The 12,558-nt window shown below is 40.5% G+C and overlaps 1 protein-coding gene across 3 annotated transcripts in view; it reads right to left on the bottom strand.

Annotated features, from left to right (window-relative positions):
* LOC119217229 (vitellogenin-2-like) overlaps nucleotides 1–7,597 on the bottom strand; it is a 40,633-nt gene extending 33,036 nt beyond the window's left edge. The window contains exons 1-26 of one of the 3 annotated variants that reach the window (XM_037470709.2): nucleotides 7,521–7,597; nucleotides 7,183–7,203; nucleotides 6,926–7,077; nucleotides 6,556–6,807; nucleotides 6,312–6,473; nucleotides 6,073–6,221; nucleotides 5,823–5,973; nucleotides 5,576–5,733; nucleotides 5,332–5,497; nucleotides 5,118–5,243; nucleotides 4,799–5,014; nucleotides 4,493–4,710; nucleotides 4,302–4,399; nucleotides 4,085–4,209; nucleotides 3,373–3,474; nucleotides 3,169–3,288; nucleotides 2,880–3,066; nucleotides 2,701–2,794; nucleotides 2,400–2,585; nucleotides 2,173–2,317; nucleotides 1,890–2,091; nucleotides 965–1,416; nucleotides 831–875; nucleotides 684–752; nucleotides 388–594; nucleotides 161–303 (exon numbers count right to left, since the gene is read on the bottom strand). In XM_037470709.2, coding sequence (XP_037326606.2) covers nucleotides 161–303; nucleotides 388–594; nucleotides 684–752; nucleotides 831–875; nucleotides 965–1,416; nucleotides 1,890–2,091; nucleotides 2,173–2,317; nucleotides 2,400–2,585; nucleotides 2,701–2,794; nucleotides 2,880–3,066; nucleotides 3,169–3,288; nucleotides 3,373–3,474; nucleotides 4,085–4,209; nucleotides 4,302–4,399; nucleotides 4,493–4,710; nucleotides 4,799–5,014; nucleotides 5,118–5,243; nucleotides 5,332–5,497; nucleotides 5,576–5,733; nucleotides 5,823–5,973; nucleotides 6,073–6,221; nucleotides 6,312–6,473; nucleotides 6,556–6,807; nucleotides 6,926–7,077; nucleotides 7,183–7,203; nucleotides 7,521–7,560 — 3,986 coding nt within the window. In that variant the 5' untranslated portion in view covers nucleotides 7,561–7,597. The remainder of the gene's footprint in view (nucleotides 1–160; nucleotides 304–387; nucleotides 595–683; nucleotides 753–830; nucleotides 876–964; nucleotides 1,417–1,889; nucleotides 2,092–2,172; nucleotides 2,318–2,399; nucleotides 2,586–2,700; nucleotides 2,795–2,879; nucleotides 3,067–3,168; nucleotides 3,289–3,372; nucleotides 3,475–4,084; nucleotides 4,210–4,301; nucleotides 4,400–4,492; nucleotides 4,711–4,798; nucleotides 5,015–5,117; nucleotides 5,244–5,331; nucleotides 5,498–5,575; nucleotides 5,734–5,822; nucleotides 5,974–6,072; nucleotides 6,222–6,311; nucleotides 6,474–6,555; nucleotides 6,808–6,925; nucleotides 7,078–7,182; nucleotides 7,204–7,520) is intronic. The other 2 variants (XM_062563277.1, XM_062563276.1) reach the window with 2 other exon arrangements.
* Between the last annotated feature and the right edge of the window lie 4,961 nt (nucleotides 7,598–12,558).

Below are 12,558 nucleotides of genomic sequence, written 5' to 3'. Positions count from 1 at the left end.
TAATGTAGAGACAAATGTCTACATCCAGGACAACTGATAATAGTGACACAAATGATGCATTTCTAATTTACGTAGTACTCAAAATGAATTACTTTTTTGTAGTTTTTTATAGCACAACATTCCGCATAAAATGAAAATTGCTGAAATCACCACAAGTTACCTTTTTGCGAAGCGCTTAATGCTCTCTGGAAGTTTTTCCCAGGTAATCTTTATGCGGACTGCAGCATCTTTTCCGATACGGCCAGTCTCAGCTGTGATCTCAGTCTCGTATTCTTTGCACTCAAGGCCCCAGGCGAGTTTAGCCTGCAATACATTTCAGTCAAAGTTACAATCTCAAGAATTAGATGGATTTTTACCAATGTTACATCCCTGAATCCAATTTTTTACCATTATTTTGTAGTCACTGAGCTTCACTCCATCGGCACAGATTCTCCAGTGGTTGTTCTCTTCCAGGCTAGCAAAAACGATCTGCAGTCTCTCATTAGCTCTGTCAAGATAAGCTGCGACCTGGTACCCCTGAACCTGGTGGTCGGCTCTCACAGCACGTATGAGAATGGTCACAGCTGGATTGATGGTATCAGAAAGGTACTTGGCCTTTAAGGGAAAAGCAGAATTTGATGATTATGAAATGTTATATTGTTTTTCCACCAAAAGTCAGTAAATGTCTTGGTCACATGACTTACCTTATTGTAGATGGTCTCAAAGCTGTAGGCACTGCTGCTGCCGTTGACACGTTCCCTGGAAAGGTCATGCTGCAACAAAGAAACCATACATTAAGCCTGCTTAATATGTCATGAACAAAGTGGATGTGTCATCAATCTGATGATTACCTGGTGGATGTGGTCCTTGGTAAAGTTCATGGCGTTTATTTGTTCCTGCAATAGAAAAAATGTTAGATTACAAGCTTATTTGTTTTTGATTCCACGGGGTTTCAGTCTGTATTTTAGAGTTAAAGTCGAATCACCTTGGTCCTGTAGGTGATCCTAGAGCTGGAGGAGCTGGAGGAACTAGAGGAGCTGGAGGAGCTGGAGTTGGAAGAGCTGCTGCTGCTGGAGGAGAGAGATGAACGTCTGCTTGAAGAACTACTGCTGGAAGAACTGCTGCTGGAAGAACTGCTGCTAGAAGAACTGCTGCTAGAAGAACTGCTGCTGGAAGAGGAGCTGGAGGAAGACTTGGATGACGCAGATGAGGATTTGCTTGAGCGAGAGCTGGAAGTATTAGCGCTGCTGGAGCTGGAAGAAGATGATGTTCTGTTCTTCAGACCAGGTGCCAGGATTTTCTTGAGTTTCATCAGGACGTTCTTGTCCCCCAGTGGTTCGTCTTCCTCACTCATGTTAATCACTTTGATGATCTTCTCTGCTGCTTGTTCTCCAACCTGAATCTCAATTTCAATCCTCTCAATGGCTGGTCCAGCAGCTGCAACCAAATAGATCAACAGAAATGTTACTTTGTAGCACTTAATAACGAAATTACTTACATCCTTATTTACTTTGTGCAACATGGCCTAGCAATATTGCATCAGTTAATTAATGTCGGGTTTGGGCAACTTTGGCGAGAGGCAATTCTCACCAGTTTAACGTTTTACTTGAACCTTAATTGGTCTTATGAATATATTCAAGTTTGGCCTATTTGAATGAGTTTGGCTTTAAGTGTTTTAAATGTTTCTTTCCTTTGTTGAATGCTTTGAGGAACAATCAGGATTGTTTTATTGTTTTGATTAACACAGAAGTCATTGTATGACAAGCCAAGCCAGGTATCACAATTGTGATTAAAACAAACCCAAATGACTTGGAAGCTAGTGTGTGGGAAAAGTCTATTTGCTACAAGGTGTCTAAAGTGGCTTGTATAAGGTTGGTAAAGGGAAAATGCAACATCATGCATTCACTTGCCTGGTGAAATCTCAAGCAAGAAGCTGTGTTCTCCAATCATGCTGTACAGCGGGCAGTCTTTCATAAAGGTGGCGTTGCGAGATTCAAGCTCAGAGCAAGCCTTGATACCGAAGGTAAGGCTTTCAACACACATTCTCTTCTGGAGGGCCTTGTGCCTCAGTCTGCTTTGAGCATCACCTTTAAGGATTTCGGATGATGCCGACTGAAAAACAACAACAGAGGTAATAACATGAAAAAGTGTAAATGCTTGTGTTGAAAAAGGTGTTCAGTGAATCAAACTCACGCTGCTACTAGACAGAGAGGATGCAATCCTTGAAATCTTTGAGGAGAAGCTCTCCCTTGAGACTTCAACTGCAGATGGAACCATTGGTGTGATTTTGGCAGCAGCAAGGTCTTCCACATTTCTTGCAATGGCAAAAGTCTCAACACTGTTGGAGAATAAGATAATTTGAGGGTACAAAAATTTCAAACCAACTGGTTGATTCAAGTTACTTGATGACCAGTACATACCGTGCTGATGCAATTTTACTGACACCTTCAAGAGGAAGGAGTTGAAGCTTAAAGTTGCCCTCAATTATGTCGATTCTTGCTTCTAGCTTTGCGGGGATATTTGTGTGAACTTTGGCTCTTGACATCAGAACAGCCTGGATGAAAGCAGTATTCACTCCCATAACTGCATACACATGTGTGGAAACACTGCAAAGGACAGAACACAGAATTTTTTAGGGTGATCTCTTCGGATGAATCCTTTTGATAGTAAAACTGATGTGAAGAATGTGTATATTTTTCAAATAAGTTACAACTGTATTACCTGGGGCTAATGGTAGTCCTCATGCTTATGTCAGACTTCAGGAGCTGGGCAACATGATAGTCAGCAGGCAGTGGGGGTGACACGGTTGCCTTGACTGTGAAAACACATTTCAGCATTGGTTTAAGTTGTTTGGAATTTTGTCCAATCAGGGACAGTTAAGCTGCACAAATGCAACTTACATTCAGCAGATGCAGCAGCCACAGCAGCAGTGTACAAACTGAGCTCCATGGGCAGACCAACGCTGGTGGGAATGATGCGACGGACCTCAGACAACAGCAGGGGTTTAGTGTATTGCAATGTGACACCCGCCAGCAGAGCATCCAAAGACTCTCTGCCATAGGTTTTCATTGCTGGTCCACTGGCAAGCTTTAAGCACATAATATCTTATAAGACACCAAATCATTGGTCCATAATACATGTATTACCGATCAGTCACTTACAGTAAAGCTGAAAAGGATAATGGTGTACCTGAATAAGCTGATTGATAACGGCTTTGTCAACGTTGGCGAAGGCAACTTCCTGTCCGAAGACCTTCACGTAAACGGAGGCCAGGGGCTGGCTGGAAGGAGTAGCCCTCCACTCAGAAAGCTGTGCAAAGAAAAAGAATTTAGAACACTGCATTCAACTTTTGGAAATGAATCACATAATTCTTGAAGATTCCCCAAAACTTACAGCTTTCATAACTTGTCTCATCTTGGTCATCCTGTCAGCATTCTCAGGAACCTCGTTGATTTTCAGCAAGGCCTCCTGCATTCCCTCGGTTCTTACTCCAAGCTGAAAAGGACCCACATTTGATAGATAAGTACTTTAAGAATGATTGCTATGTGAAAGGTTTACAAACTATATGAATGCAGCTTGATTCAAGGTGACATAAATAGCTAGCTCAATGTCTTCTTTGATACTGTGAATGAGTGTTGAAAATCCCAACATGCTTGTCTGCTTGTCTGAAACCAAAGAAGTAGAAGGCTTAACTTTTATTGGTAAACTAACTGTTATGGTTTATTGTTTCTGTAATAAGAGGCCTGACTGCTTTGGTCACAGTAAACTTGAAAAAATATTAAGCCATAGTTTAACTGCATGGTTTAATCCTTGTGTAACTGACATGTGCACTTCATAATTTTATTTTGAAATGTGTTTTTTCAGTGAAATAAAACATTTGTATGAAGAAAGCCAATTCACTTTTCCATGTTGATAAGAGCATTAAAAGGAAAAATAAATTAAGGGAAGTTTAGAATAGATACAAATGTGAAATTAATTGTGATTAATTTTAAGTTAACTATGACATGAATGTGATTAATCATGATTAAATATTTGAATCGTTTGACAGCACTAGTGAAAATAAAAGCATTTTAGCGTTTAAGTTTGCTATGTCAGACATGATTACCTCAACAACATCGGCATATGCTCCTGCCAGGTAGGAACGAGCTTTGGCCACAATGGATCTTGGCAAAACAGTTGCAGCATCGTTAATATAGAAGGCGCTGGCAGCAGCTCCCATCATCCAGGGGTCTGCAGGGAAAAAATCAACAATATGATATATAACAACATATTTTAATCCAAAAATCTAAATTAAAAAATAAATTATCCTATTATGCTCTTACCGTGGTAAGTATCAACATAGAGAGATCTGCTGAAGCGATAGCTGAGTCTGTTGAACTTGGGACTGAGGATCCTCAGAGCAACATTACAGGCAGAAGCACTGAATGTAGAACATAACAACATACATGATTATTGATGTTTACATGTTCGAATTGTAAAAAGGTAGAAAAATTCAAGATTGGATGATTCTTACACAGAGGCCAAGTCAGGTGAGGTGTTTCTGGTCATAGACTTCATGTAAGAGTAGACAAAGCTAGAAACCTGCAGGCTTTTTTCAGTCAAGAGGTTTCTGGCAAGAGTAATGACCAGTCCCATGGGCAGCTTGGTTTCAAACAACACAATAGCAGCAACCATACGGACTTCTGAGTGGAGATCCTTGTCCATGAACAGCTGAAGAGCTATATCCTGGATCTGATTGACAAGGATTCTGTGTAAGTAAAATTGCCTATCCATTCCATTCATTCCCAATAAAACAAGGAATAGGACCATGTAGTCTCACCATCTTGGGCTCCCTCTTAGCAATGTTCCTCATGGCCTGAACAGCCTCAACGTGAGCTCTGAGTGGAAGATCAGCAGCAGCACTTCCAATGCCAGGCAGGAACTTTGTGATTGTCTTCAGGCTGGAAGGATGTCCAGCATTTCCCAGTACTTTCAGAGCGATAATGAGCCCCTCAATGTCGGTCTTGTCAGCCTGGACAGCTTGTTCGTGGATGGGCTGTGGAAGGACAGAAAAACATTCATGTAACACATCTGAGATGTTATAACTGGATGTAATATATATTATCCCATATATAATCCCTTGCAAAAATGATACATACCCTCACAAGCTCAGCAGGGCAGGCTGGGTTCTCTGCACAGTATTTAGAAACCAGGGTGCCGTATCCCAGCATGACAACCTCACGCAGAATTGGGTTTTCTTGGACCTTGTTTTCCGTAAACATGCTCTGAAAAGGGTTAAAAGATATTGTGACAATGATAATGCATCCAATTTTTACAACTATCAAAACAAATTATTGAATTATGCTAACTTGCCTGTATCAGCTGGATGGCCTCGAGGTCAGCTGTCACCATGTGAATAGATGCTATCAGTGCCTGAGTAGATTCTGCAACAGTCAGCTCGCCAGCAAGGAACTTCTCCTTTATGAACCTCAGAGCAGCAGAAGTACCAACGGCGGGGATAACATTCAGGATCCAGTGCCTGTGGAAAATCAACATCATATATAATTGCATTATCAATGGAACCTTTTTTTCCACTGCTGTCAAAAGTCACAATTACCTGTGATCGGCTTTAGCTTTGAACTGATTCCAGATGGCCTCGATACTCTCATGTCTCGCCACACGCAGTAGCTGGATGAGCTCAAGGAACTTCAGAGGGGCATCTTCGTGGACCTTTGCCACATTGAAGGTCACCAGGTGGTTCAGAATCTCAATAACCTGCCAGGACAAAAAGTCTCTTAGATGGAAAGTTTGTGGCTACAAGATTAATTAAAAAGAACATTTTGAGGGATCATTTTATGAAGTACCTGAGCCTCAACATTGCTGATCCTCAGAAGCTGGATGGGTGTCTGGAGAAGCTCGTTGCCGAACTCGTACTGCACTGATCCACGGTGAAGATAATCAGCGCTGGTGGCCACCGATCGGGTGTCCTTAATCTCCAGGAAGGTCAGGTTTTGCCTGCAAGTGAACATAATTAGTATCAATCTGTACTGTGACACTTATATAGTGTTGATAACACTGGTATTCCACTCTTCTTTTTAATTGAAAACAACTTACCTAGCCTCCATCTGGGCAGCACCGTTCAAGATGTTGAGAGGGGAAAACTGGATGATCTCAATACCAGACGCATTCAAGAGCAGAGCACCAGTGGATGTTTCCTTGATGATGTAGTTAGAAGCAGCGGCTGCCTTAAGGTTGTTTCCTCTCTGCAATGAGAAGACACAATATCACCACATCAGTGGGTCAAGAAGCAAACCATATTAGAGATTGCGAAGCGAGATGGGATTTGCACTTACAGCCTCACACTCAACACATCTTTCTGTGTAAGTCAAACCGATGTCCTTTATGATTCTCTTCTGGCATTTGTTCAGGTCCTTAGACTTGGTCAACAGGATAAGCTCATCCTGTGCGTCCTCACTGAGGAGATAGTGGGTCTTGCACACACCCTGTGTTCCAGGCTAGGTCACATAAAAACAAACAGTAAGTCCAAGTATTGCGGCAGTTTGTGAGTAGAACTCAATGAAAATGAGTTATTTGTACCTCTTGCAGCTCGTAGACATTTTGAGTCTTCTTGATGTTCAGCTGGAAGATGTTAAGGACTCCTCTGTAGATATTCAGCACAGTTTCAGAGACGCCAGCCGGAGCGAATACTTTTCCGACAACACCGTTGGAATATTCAAACTTGATGGGTGTTGTGAGCTGAGCAGCCAGGGCAGAAGTTATCTTGGTAGCTGGGGAGAAATCATCTTTGGGCCAGAAGCCACTGAACTCCAAGATTTCTGGGTCCACAAGCTGTAAGGAACATGGCACTTTGAGTAATTGAAACACTTGATTGTTCATGAATCACCTTTTTATTCCAGTTAATTTAACATTGCTCATAAATAAGCTAAAACATTGAAATGGTCCTTGCCTTCAGCGTGTAGGTGTTTTCAGCCTCTGCACTGATCCAAATGTTGCTCAGTAGTTTCACTCCAGTCCGTGCCAGACCCTCCTCGGGTAGGCCGCCCATAACAAATGCCTCATATTTGTAGACATAGGTCTTTCCATCCTCAAACTGGGGAGCTTAAATAACGGAGAAGAAAATAGGACAGTAAAATTTCCATTTCAATACAATTTTGAACTGAGAAACTTTTTATATCCATGCACAACTTGTTAATAACAACTTACCCAAATGGGTTTGGTGACACGCTGCAAAAAAGAAACATCAAAGTTATTTTGGTGTTTTTTTGGGGAACAAACAAGATATGTAGGGGAAATTTTCAATTGTATTTTCATAAATCATTTATTTTGTATTTAAATGAATGGACAGTTGGTAAACCTGAAGAATTCAAATCATATTTTTTTGCTCTATCATTGGATATATATCATACGCATTGTATTGTCAGCAAAAGCAGAATTATTTAGATAATTATTTCCGCTCTGATGGCATTAAAAAAACATTTTCAGATCTTCAATTCAATTCATGGCTCTTGATATATTTTTTTAATGCGTAAAGAAATACTCACCCGCAAGGGCTACCGTGAGGGCCAGCAAAATCACCCTCATGGCTTTTGGATGTGAAGTTCTACAGGGAGAGGTCTCCTTTTAAAGCCAGTTTTTGCCTCTCTAAATTAATCATTTACTATGTATCAGCCTTCATTGCCGTTTATGTTACCTTGCCCTGACTATACAGAATAGACAAACAGAGTATGACACAAATGAAAAATGTCAGGCAAGTTGTCTTAACCTGACATCCTTGCACAAACAGGCTGAATGTATAGTTTTGCTCTCCCTTTTGCCATAACCTGTTTTGAAACAATTAAGTTAAATCTTAAGTTAAAACTTGACAAAAAAGTTGATAAAATTACAATTATAGAATCGTTACTCTTGCATAAACATGTCACCAATCAAATCTTTCATCAAAATGTCAGTGTTTTATGACCTGGAACTTCCATATTTTCTTCTTTCATTAAAGTGAATACATATCAGTTAATCTATGCAAGAACCCATAATGCGTTAAACCCTACCTATGAGATCTATTTTACATTAGTTGCAATCATTAATTCAAAGCCAAGGGAAAGAGCAAATCTGGAACTTCACAATTGAAACAACTTTATTAACTAGATCATACTGAACTGAAGAGAGCACAATTCTGAGATGTGTTCCATTACAATATTAACAGAACATCTGGTTACAGTGTGGGTTGTTCCTCTTCTCTCCCCCCTGTGTGAGGTGCTGTGAGGTGATGTGGGCTTCTTAACGCCTCATTCAAAGCCCAGAATGTTTTAATGAATGTGACAACAGGGGGATTCACAGCTGCTGGATTTTCTGTGGATCAGTTTCCCTGTCTTCTTTGACTTCATTTCATCCTGGCCTGATTTTTTTTTCCCTTTTTTACAATGGTATTAAATGAAAGTATTAAATCAATTTTTTTTTTTGATGAATTAATATTATTTATAATATATCTCTTTAACTGCTGGCTATACAGTTTGGTAGTGGTTGAGTACCTTCCTAATTTGCGTCATCAGAAAGTTGGCAAGACAAATTGCGTCTCTCGTCATTTTGGGGGGAGAATTGATCTCATGCACCCTGTGAGGAACTGTAACCTCTCATCTAGAACTCTGTGACCTTAAAACTCTTGTTTTAACAGCTGGATCCCATGTGTTCGTTTATCGATCCATTTGTTGTCTTTTCTTCTTTTTTTGACAAAACGTGATTGTCGATGGTCACACTGAGAGTGGGTCAAAGTATTCCTTCAACATCTATTCTCCTGCTTAAGTTCCATTGTGCAAGAGTGTCCTTCTGATTGGACAACACACAGTCTGATGTGTATTAAAGCTTCTCTTTACACCAAGAAACTTGTTTGAGGATTTGAGTATTGTTCATGATTTTTTCTACAATATAAGTTTGCATAAATCTGACATCCATCACTGCTGCACTAAATTCAGGGTAAGGCCACGTGAACATGTCCCATTGACCTCATTCATGTTTTCAATAGGACAAATGACCCTATAGAACATGTTACTGTATAAAAGTTCACAGTATTCAGCATTTCCAGGTCAAACTTTTTGCAAATAGACTAAAAATTGCACATTTTCGTAATTTCGCCAAAGTTCATGTGTTAGGTGGCACCCCTAAATCTCAATAGAATTCCTCCAACCTTTGCAAAAGTCATTTTTATGTTAATTGGAACAAAATGCAATGCCAGCCAAATTGACATTTTGAGATTAAAATTTCCCATTCAAATTTGATGCACCCTAATGTACACGCTTAAGATACTTTTGATTTCTCACAAGGACATTATCCACTAATCTTTACCACAGGCATGTGGACCACATTTGTCAGAAATTTAAAGGATAGTCAAATATATTCACATAATACAACACATGAAGTTTTACTGGCCAGAATTGTATGGTTAATATATCCTTTTATAGCTGCCTTCTCTTTGGATGCTAAAAAGGCATTCGATAGAATAGAGTGTCTGGCAGGTGGGTGCAGACAGAGGCAGGACTCAGACGCAGAGTTCGAGGTGAAAAATAAACTTTTTAATAATCCAAAATCCAATACTCGACGTTCCAAAAATCCAAAAACACCATCAAGGTGAAAAACCAAAGACACGACGACTCTCTGACAAGATGCAGACACGCACAACATGCAAACAAGCAATGGCATGACAAGGGACAAGAGACTAACATAGCTTAAATACACAGGGGAGGTGCATGTGATTGGACACAGATGGAAACAATTATCGACACTGCAGACAATCACAGAGCACCCTAGGTCAAAGATCAATGATCGATGTTGTAATCGTATCGTCTGCTCTGAGGCAGCATATTCTGGACACTCGGGTAAAGAGAGGGGCAGAGCCGTCAACTGATCACCATCTGGTAGTGAGCTGGGTCAGAGGATGGGGGAAGACTCAGGTCTCAGGTCTTTGGTGTATCAAGGGGTGGTAACCCTCGAACCCCGTGGTGGATACCGGTGGTCAGGGAAGCCGTTCGACTGAGGTCACTGAGGTAGTCAAACAACTCCTCAGTGGTAAAGCCCCGGGGATTGATGAGTGTAAGGGGCGTGGGTCGTTCGGGCTCCTGGACAAAGGCGACTCGACACCAGGCGCGTGGTATAGAATACTTTTATTTTAATGAGCAAATTCAATTCAATTCATTTTAGTTTGTATAGCCCAAAATCGCAAATTACAAATTTGCCTCAGAGGGCTTTACAGTCTGTACACATGCAACATCCTCTGTCCCGAAACCCTCACATCGGCACAGGAAAAACTCCCCAAAATATGAAAAAACCCTTCAATGGGGAAAAAAGGGAAGAAACCTTAGGGAGAATGTCAGAGGGGGGATCCCTCTCCCGGGATGGACAGACTGCAATGGATGTCATGTGTATAGAATCAACAATGTAAAAGATGTACAATACATTCAATTCCTCTAACAGAAATGATACAAGTAATTGCAAGTAGCAGAACAAGTGTACGGCAGGACCACTGCAGGGACAACCACCATCAGGTCGAACCACCATCCACAGAGGCTTCTGTGGGGAGGGAGAGCAGAAATATGTTGGTTTATGATGACAGTAATATGAATCATATTTAAAGTAATGATGATGGCAGCAGCAAGTGTCAGCAGAGCCATGCCAGGAGTCAGAACCGGGGTTCGCACGAAACTATGATCCACGGAGACTCCCGGAAAGAAGCTTAATTAATGTACATTAATAAAACATGGATGATTGTGGAAGGAGAGAGTGAGAGTGTGAGCGTGAGAGAGGGGCTCGGTGTGTCCTAAGAAGTCCCCCGGCAGTCTAAGCCTAGAGCCGCTTGACTAAGGGCTGGTCCAGGCTAACCTGAGCCAGCCCTAACTATAAGCAATATCAAAGAGGAACGTTTTAAGCTTTATCTTAAATGAACTGACCGAGTCTGCCCCCCGGACTGAAAGTGGAAGCTGGTTCCACAAAAGAGGAGCTTGATAACTGAAGGCTCTGGCACCCATCCTACTTTTTAAAACTCTAGGAACCACAAGTAGCCCAGCATCTACGGAGCGCAGATGCCTTGTAGGGCAATACGGTGTAACAAGCTCTTTAAGATAAGATGGTGCCTCACCAGCAAGTGCCTTGTAGGTGAGGAGAAGTACCTTAAATTCTATTCTTGATTTAACACCAAAAACCAGTTGTCTTGACTCACCCTGAACCAAAAGGTTTTCTTGCCATTGACAATGTGCAATTTTATGACAAGTATTGAAATCAGCAGTGGCACTTGACAGCTTGGTTGGCCAACGGCGTAGCGCCGCTGTCTTATAAAGTTTTGCTATTTTGCTCGACTGCATGGGTTCAAATCCAGGTTGTGGCGAATTTTTAATAAACGTATGTTCTTTTATTTATTTCTTTATACGTGGTAGTGATGTAGTGCTCACTTATACAATCATAATCGCTGCATTGGATATGGGATGCATTTTGAACATTTTCAGCAATATGTTTGCGAATGTGTGACGGATCAGGTGACCGAGGCAGACAACATCTGCCGCATCTGCCGCGAGAAATGTTCTGCCTTCCGTTTCCACTATACGCCTTCCGTTTCCACTATACTTTCGCGCATACACACATACATTCTCCTCATACACACATACACTCTTCTCTTACAGACATATATTTTCTTTACACATACATACATTTGTTTGTGAGAGTGAGAATATATGTATGTGCAAGGAGAATGTATGTATATAAGAGTGAGAATATATGTATGTGAAAGGAAAATGTATGTAAATAAGAGTGAGAATGTATGTATGTAGAAGGAGAATGTATGTATATAAGAGTGAGAATGTATGTATATAAGAGTGAGAATATATGTATATAAGAGTGAGAATATATGTATGTGAGAGTACCAGAATGAATAATGTCTTGAACGGCCCCTCATAGTTAAGTGTTGATTTAAAACAGACAAGATTGGGACAATATAAACACCAGCTTAGAGTTAAAATTGAATCTCACAGAGTTAATTTATCTCTCTGAAATTTGCTGTGTACCGACATAAATCTTATAATGTATAACATCACATTTTAGTTGCTTAAGTTAAGTGACTTTGGTAACTGATGTTGTGTTTTTAAATTCTCATAAGACTAGAACAAACTGCTCTTATAATGTTAACTCTGTCATGCTGCCCCCAAATATAGCCCCTGACCCAGACTTCCTCTCGCCTGAACCCTCCCTGGGTCCATGTATCCCTACGGATATTGGTTCTGGCTCCATGTTCACTGAGATAGTTGGTTAATTTGATTTAATTCAAAATTGTTTTCTTTTCATATATATATATATTTAATATTATTTACTTCATGAGCTTAAATATTTCTGATAGTAATAATTTGCTGTAATGTGATATTTCTATATTAAGACTTTAAAGTAAATAGTGCAAAGATAGAGGCCGGTTACTTTGGGAAATTTATGACTTTCAGAAGCCATATTCTTTTTGACTTAAGCGACCTTTTGATACACAAAATACATACATACATACTTAGTGTAACATAGATAAGCTTGAATGGCAGGGTAAAAAAGACAAACAACTCTTGG

This window comes from Pungitius pungitius, chromosome 7 (genome assembly GCF_949316345.1).
Source record: "Pungitius pungitius chromosome 7, fPunPun2.1, whole genome shotgun sequence".
Lineage (NCBI taxonomy): Eukaryota > Metazoa > Chordata > Actinopteri > Perciformes > Gasterosteidae > Pungitius > Pungitius pungitius.
This window is presented reverse-complemented; position numbering and strand designations above follow the sequence as displayed.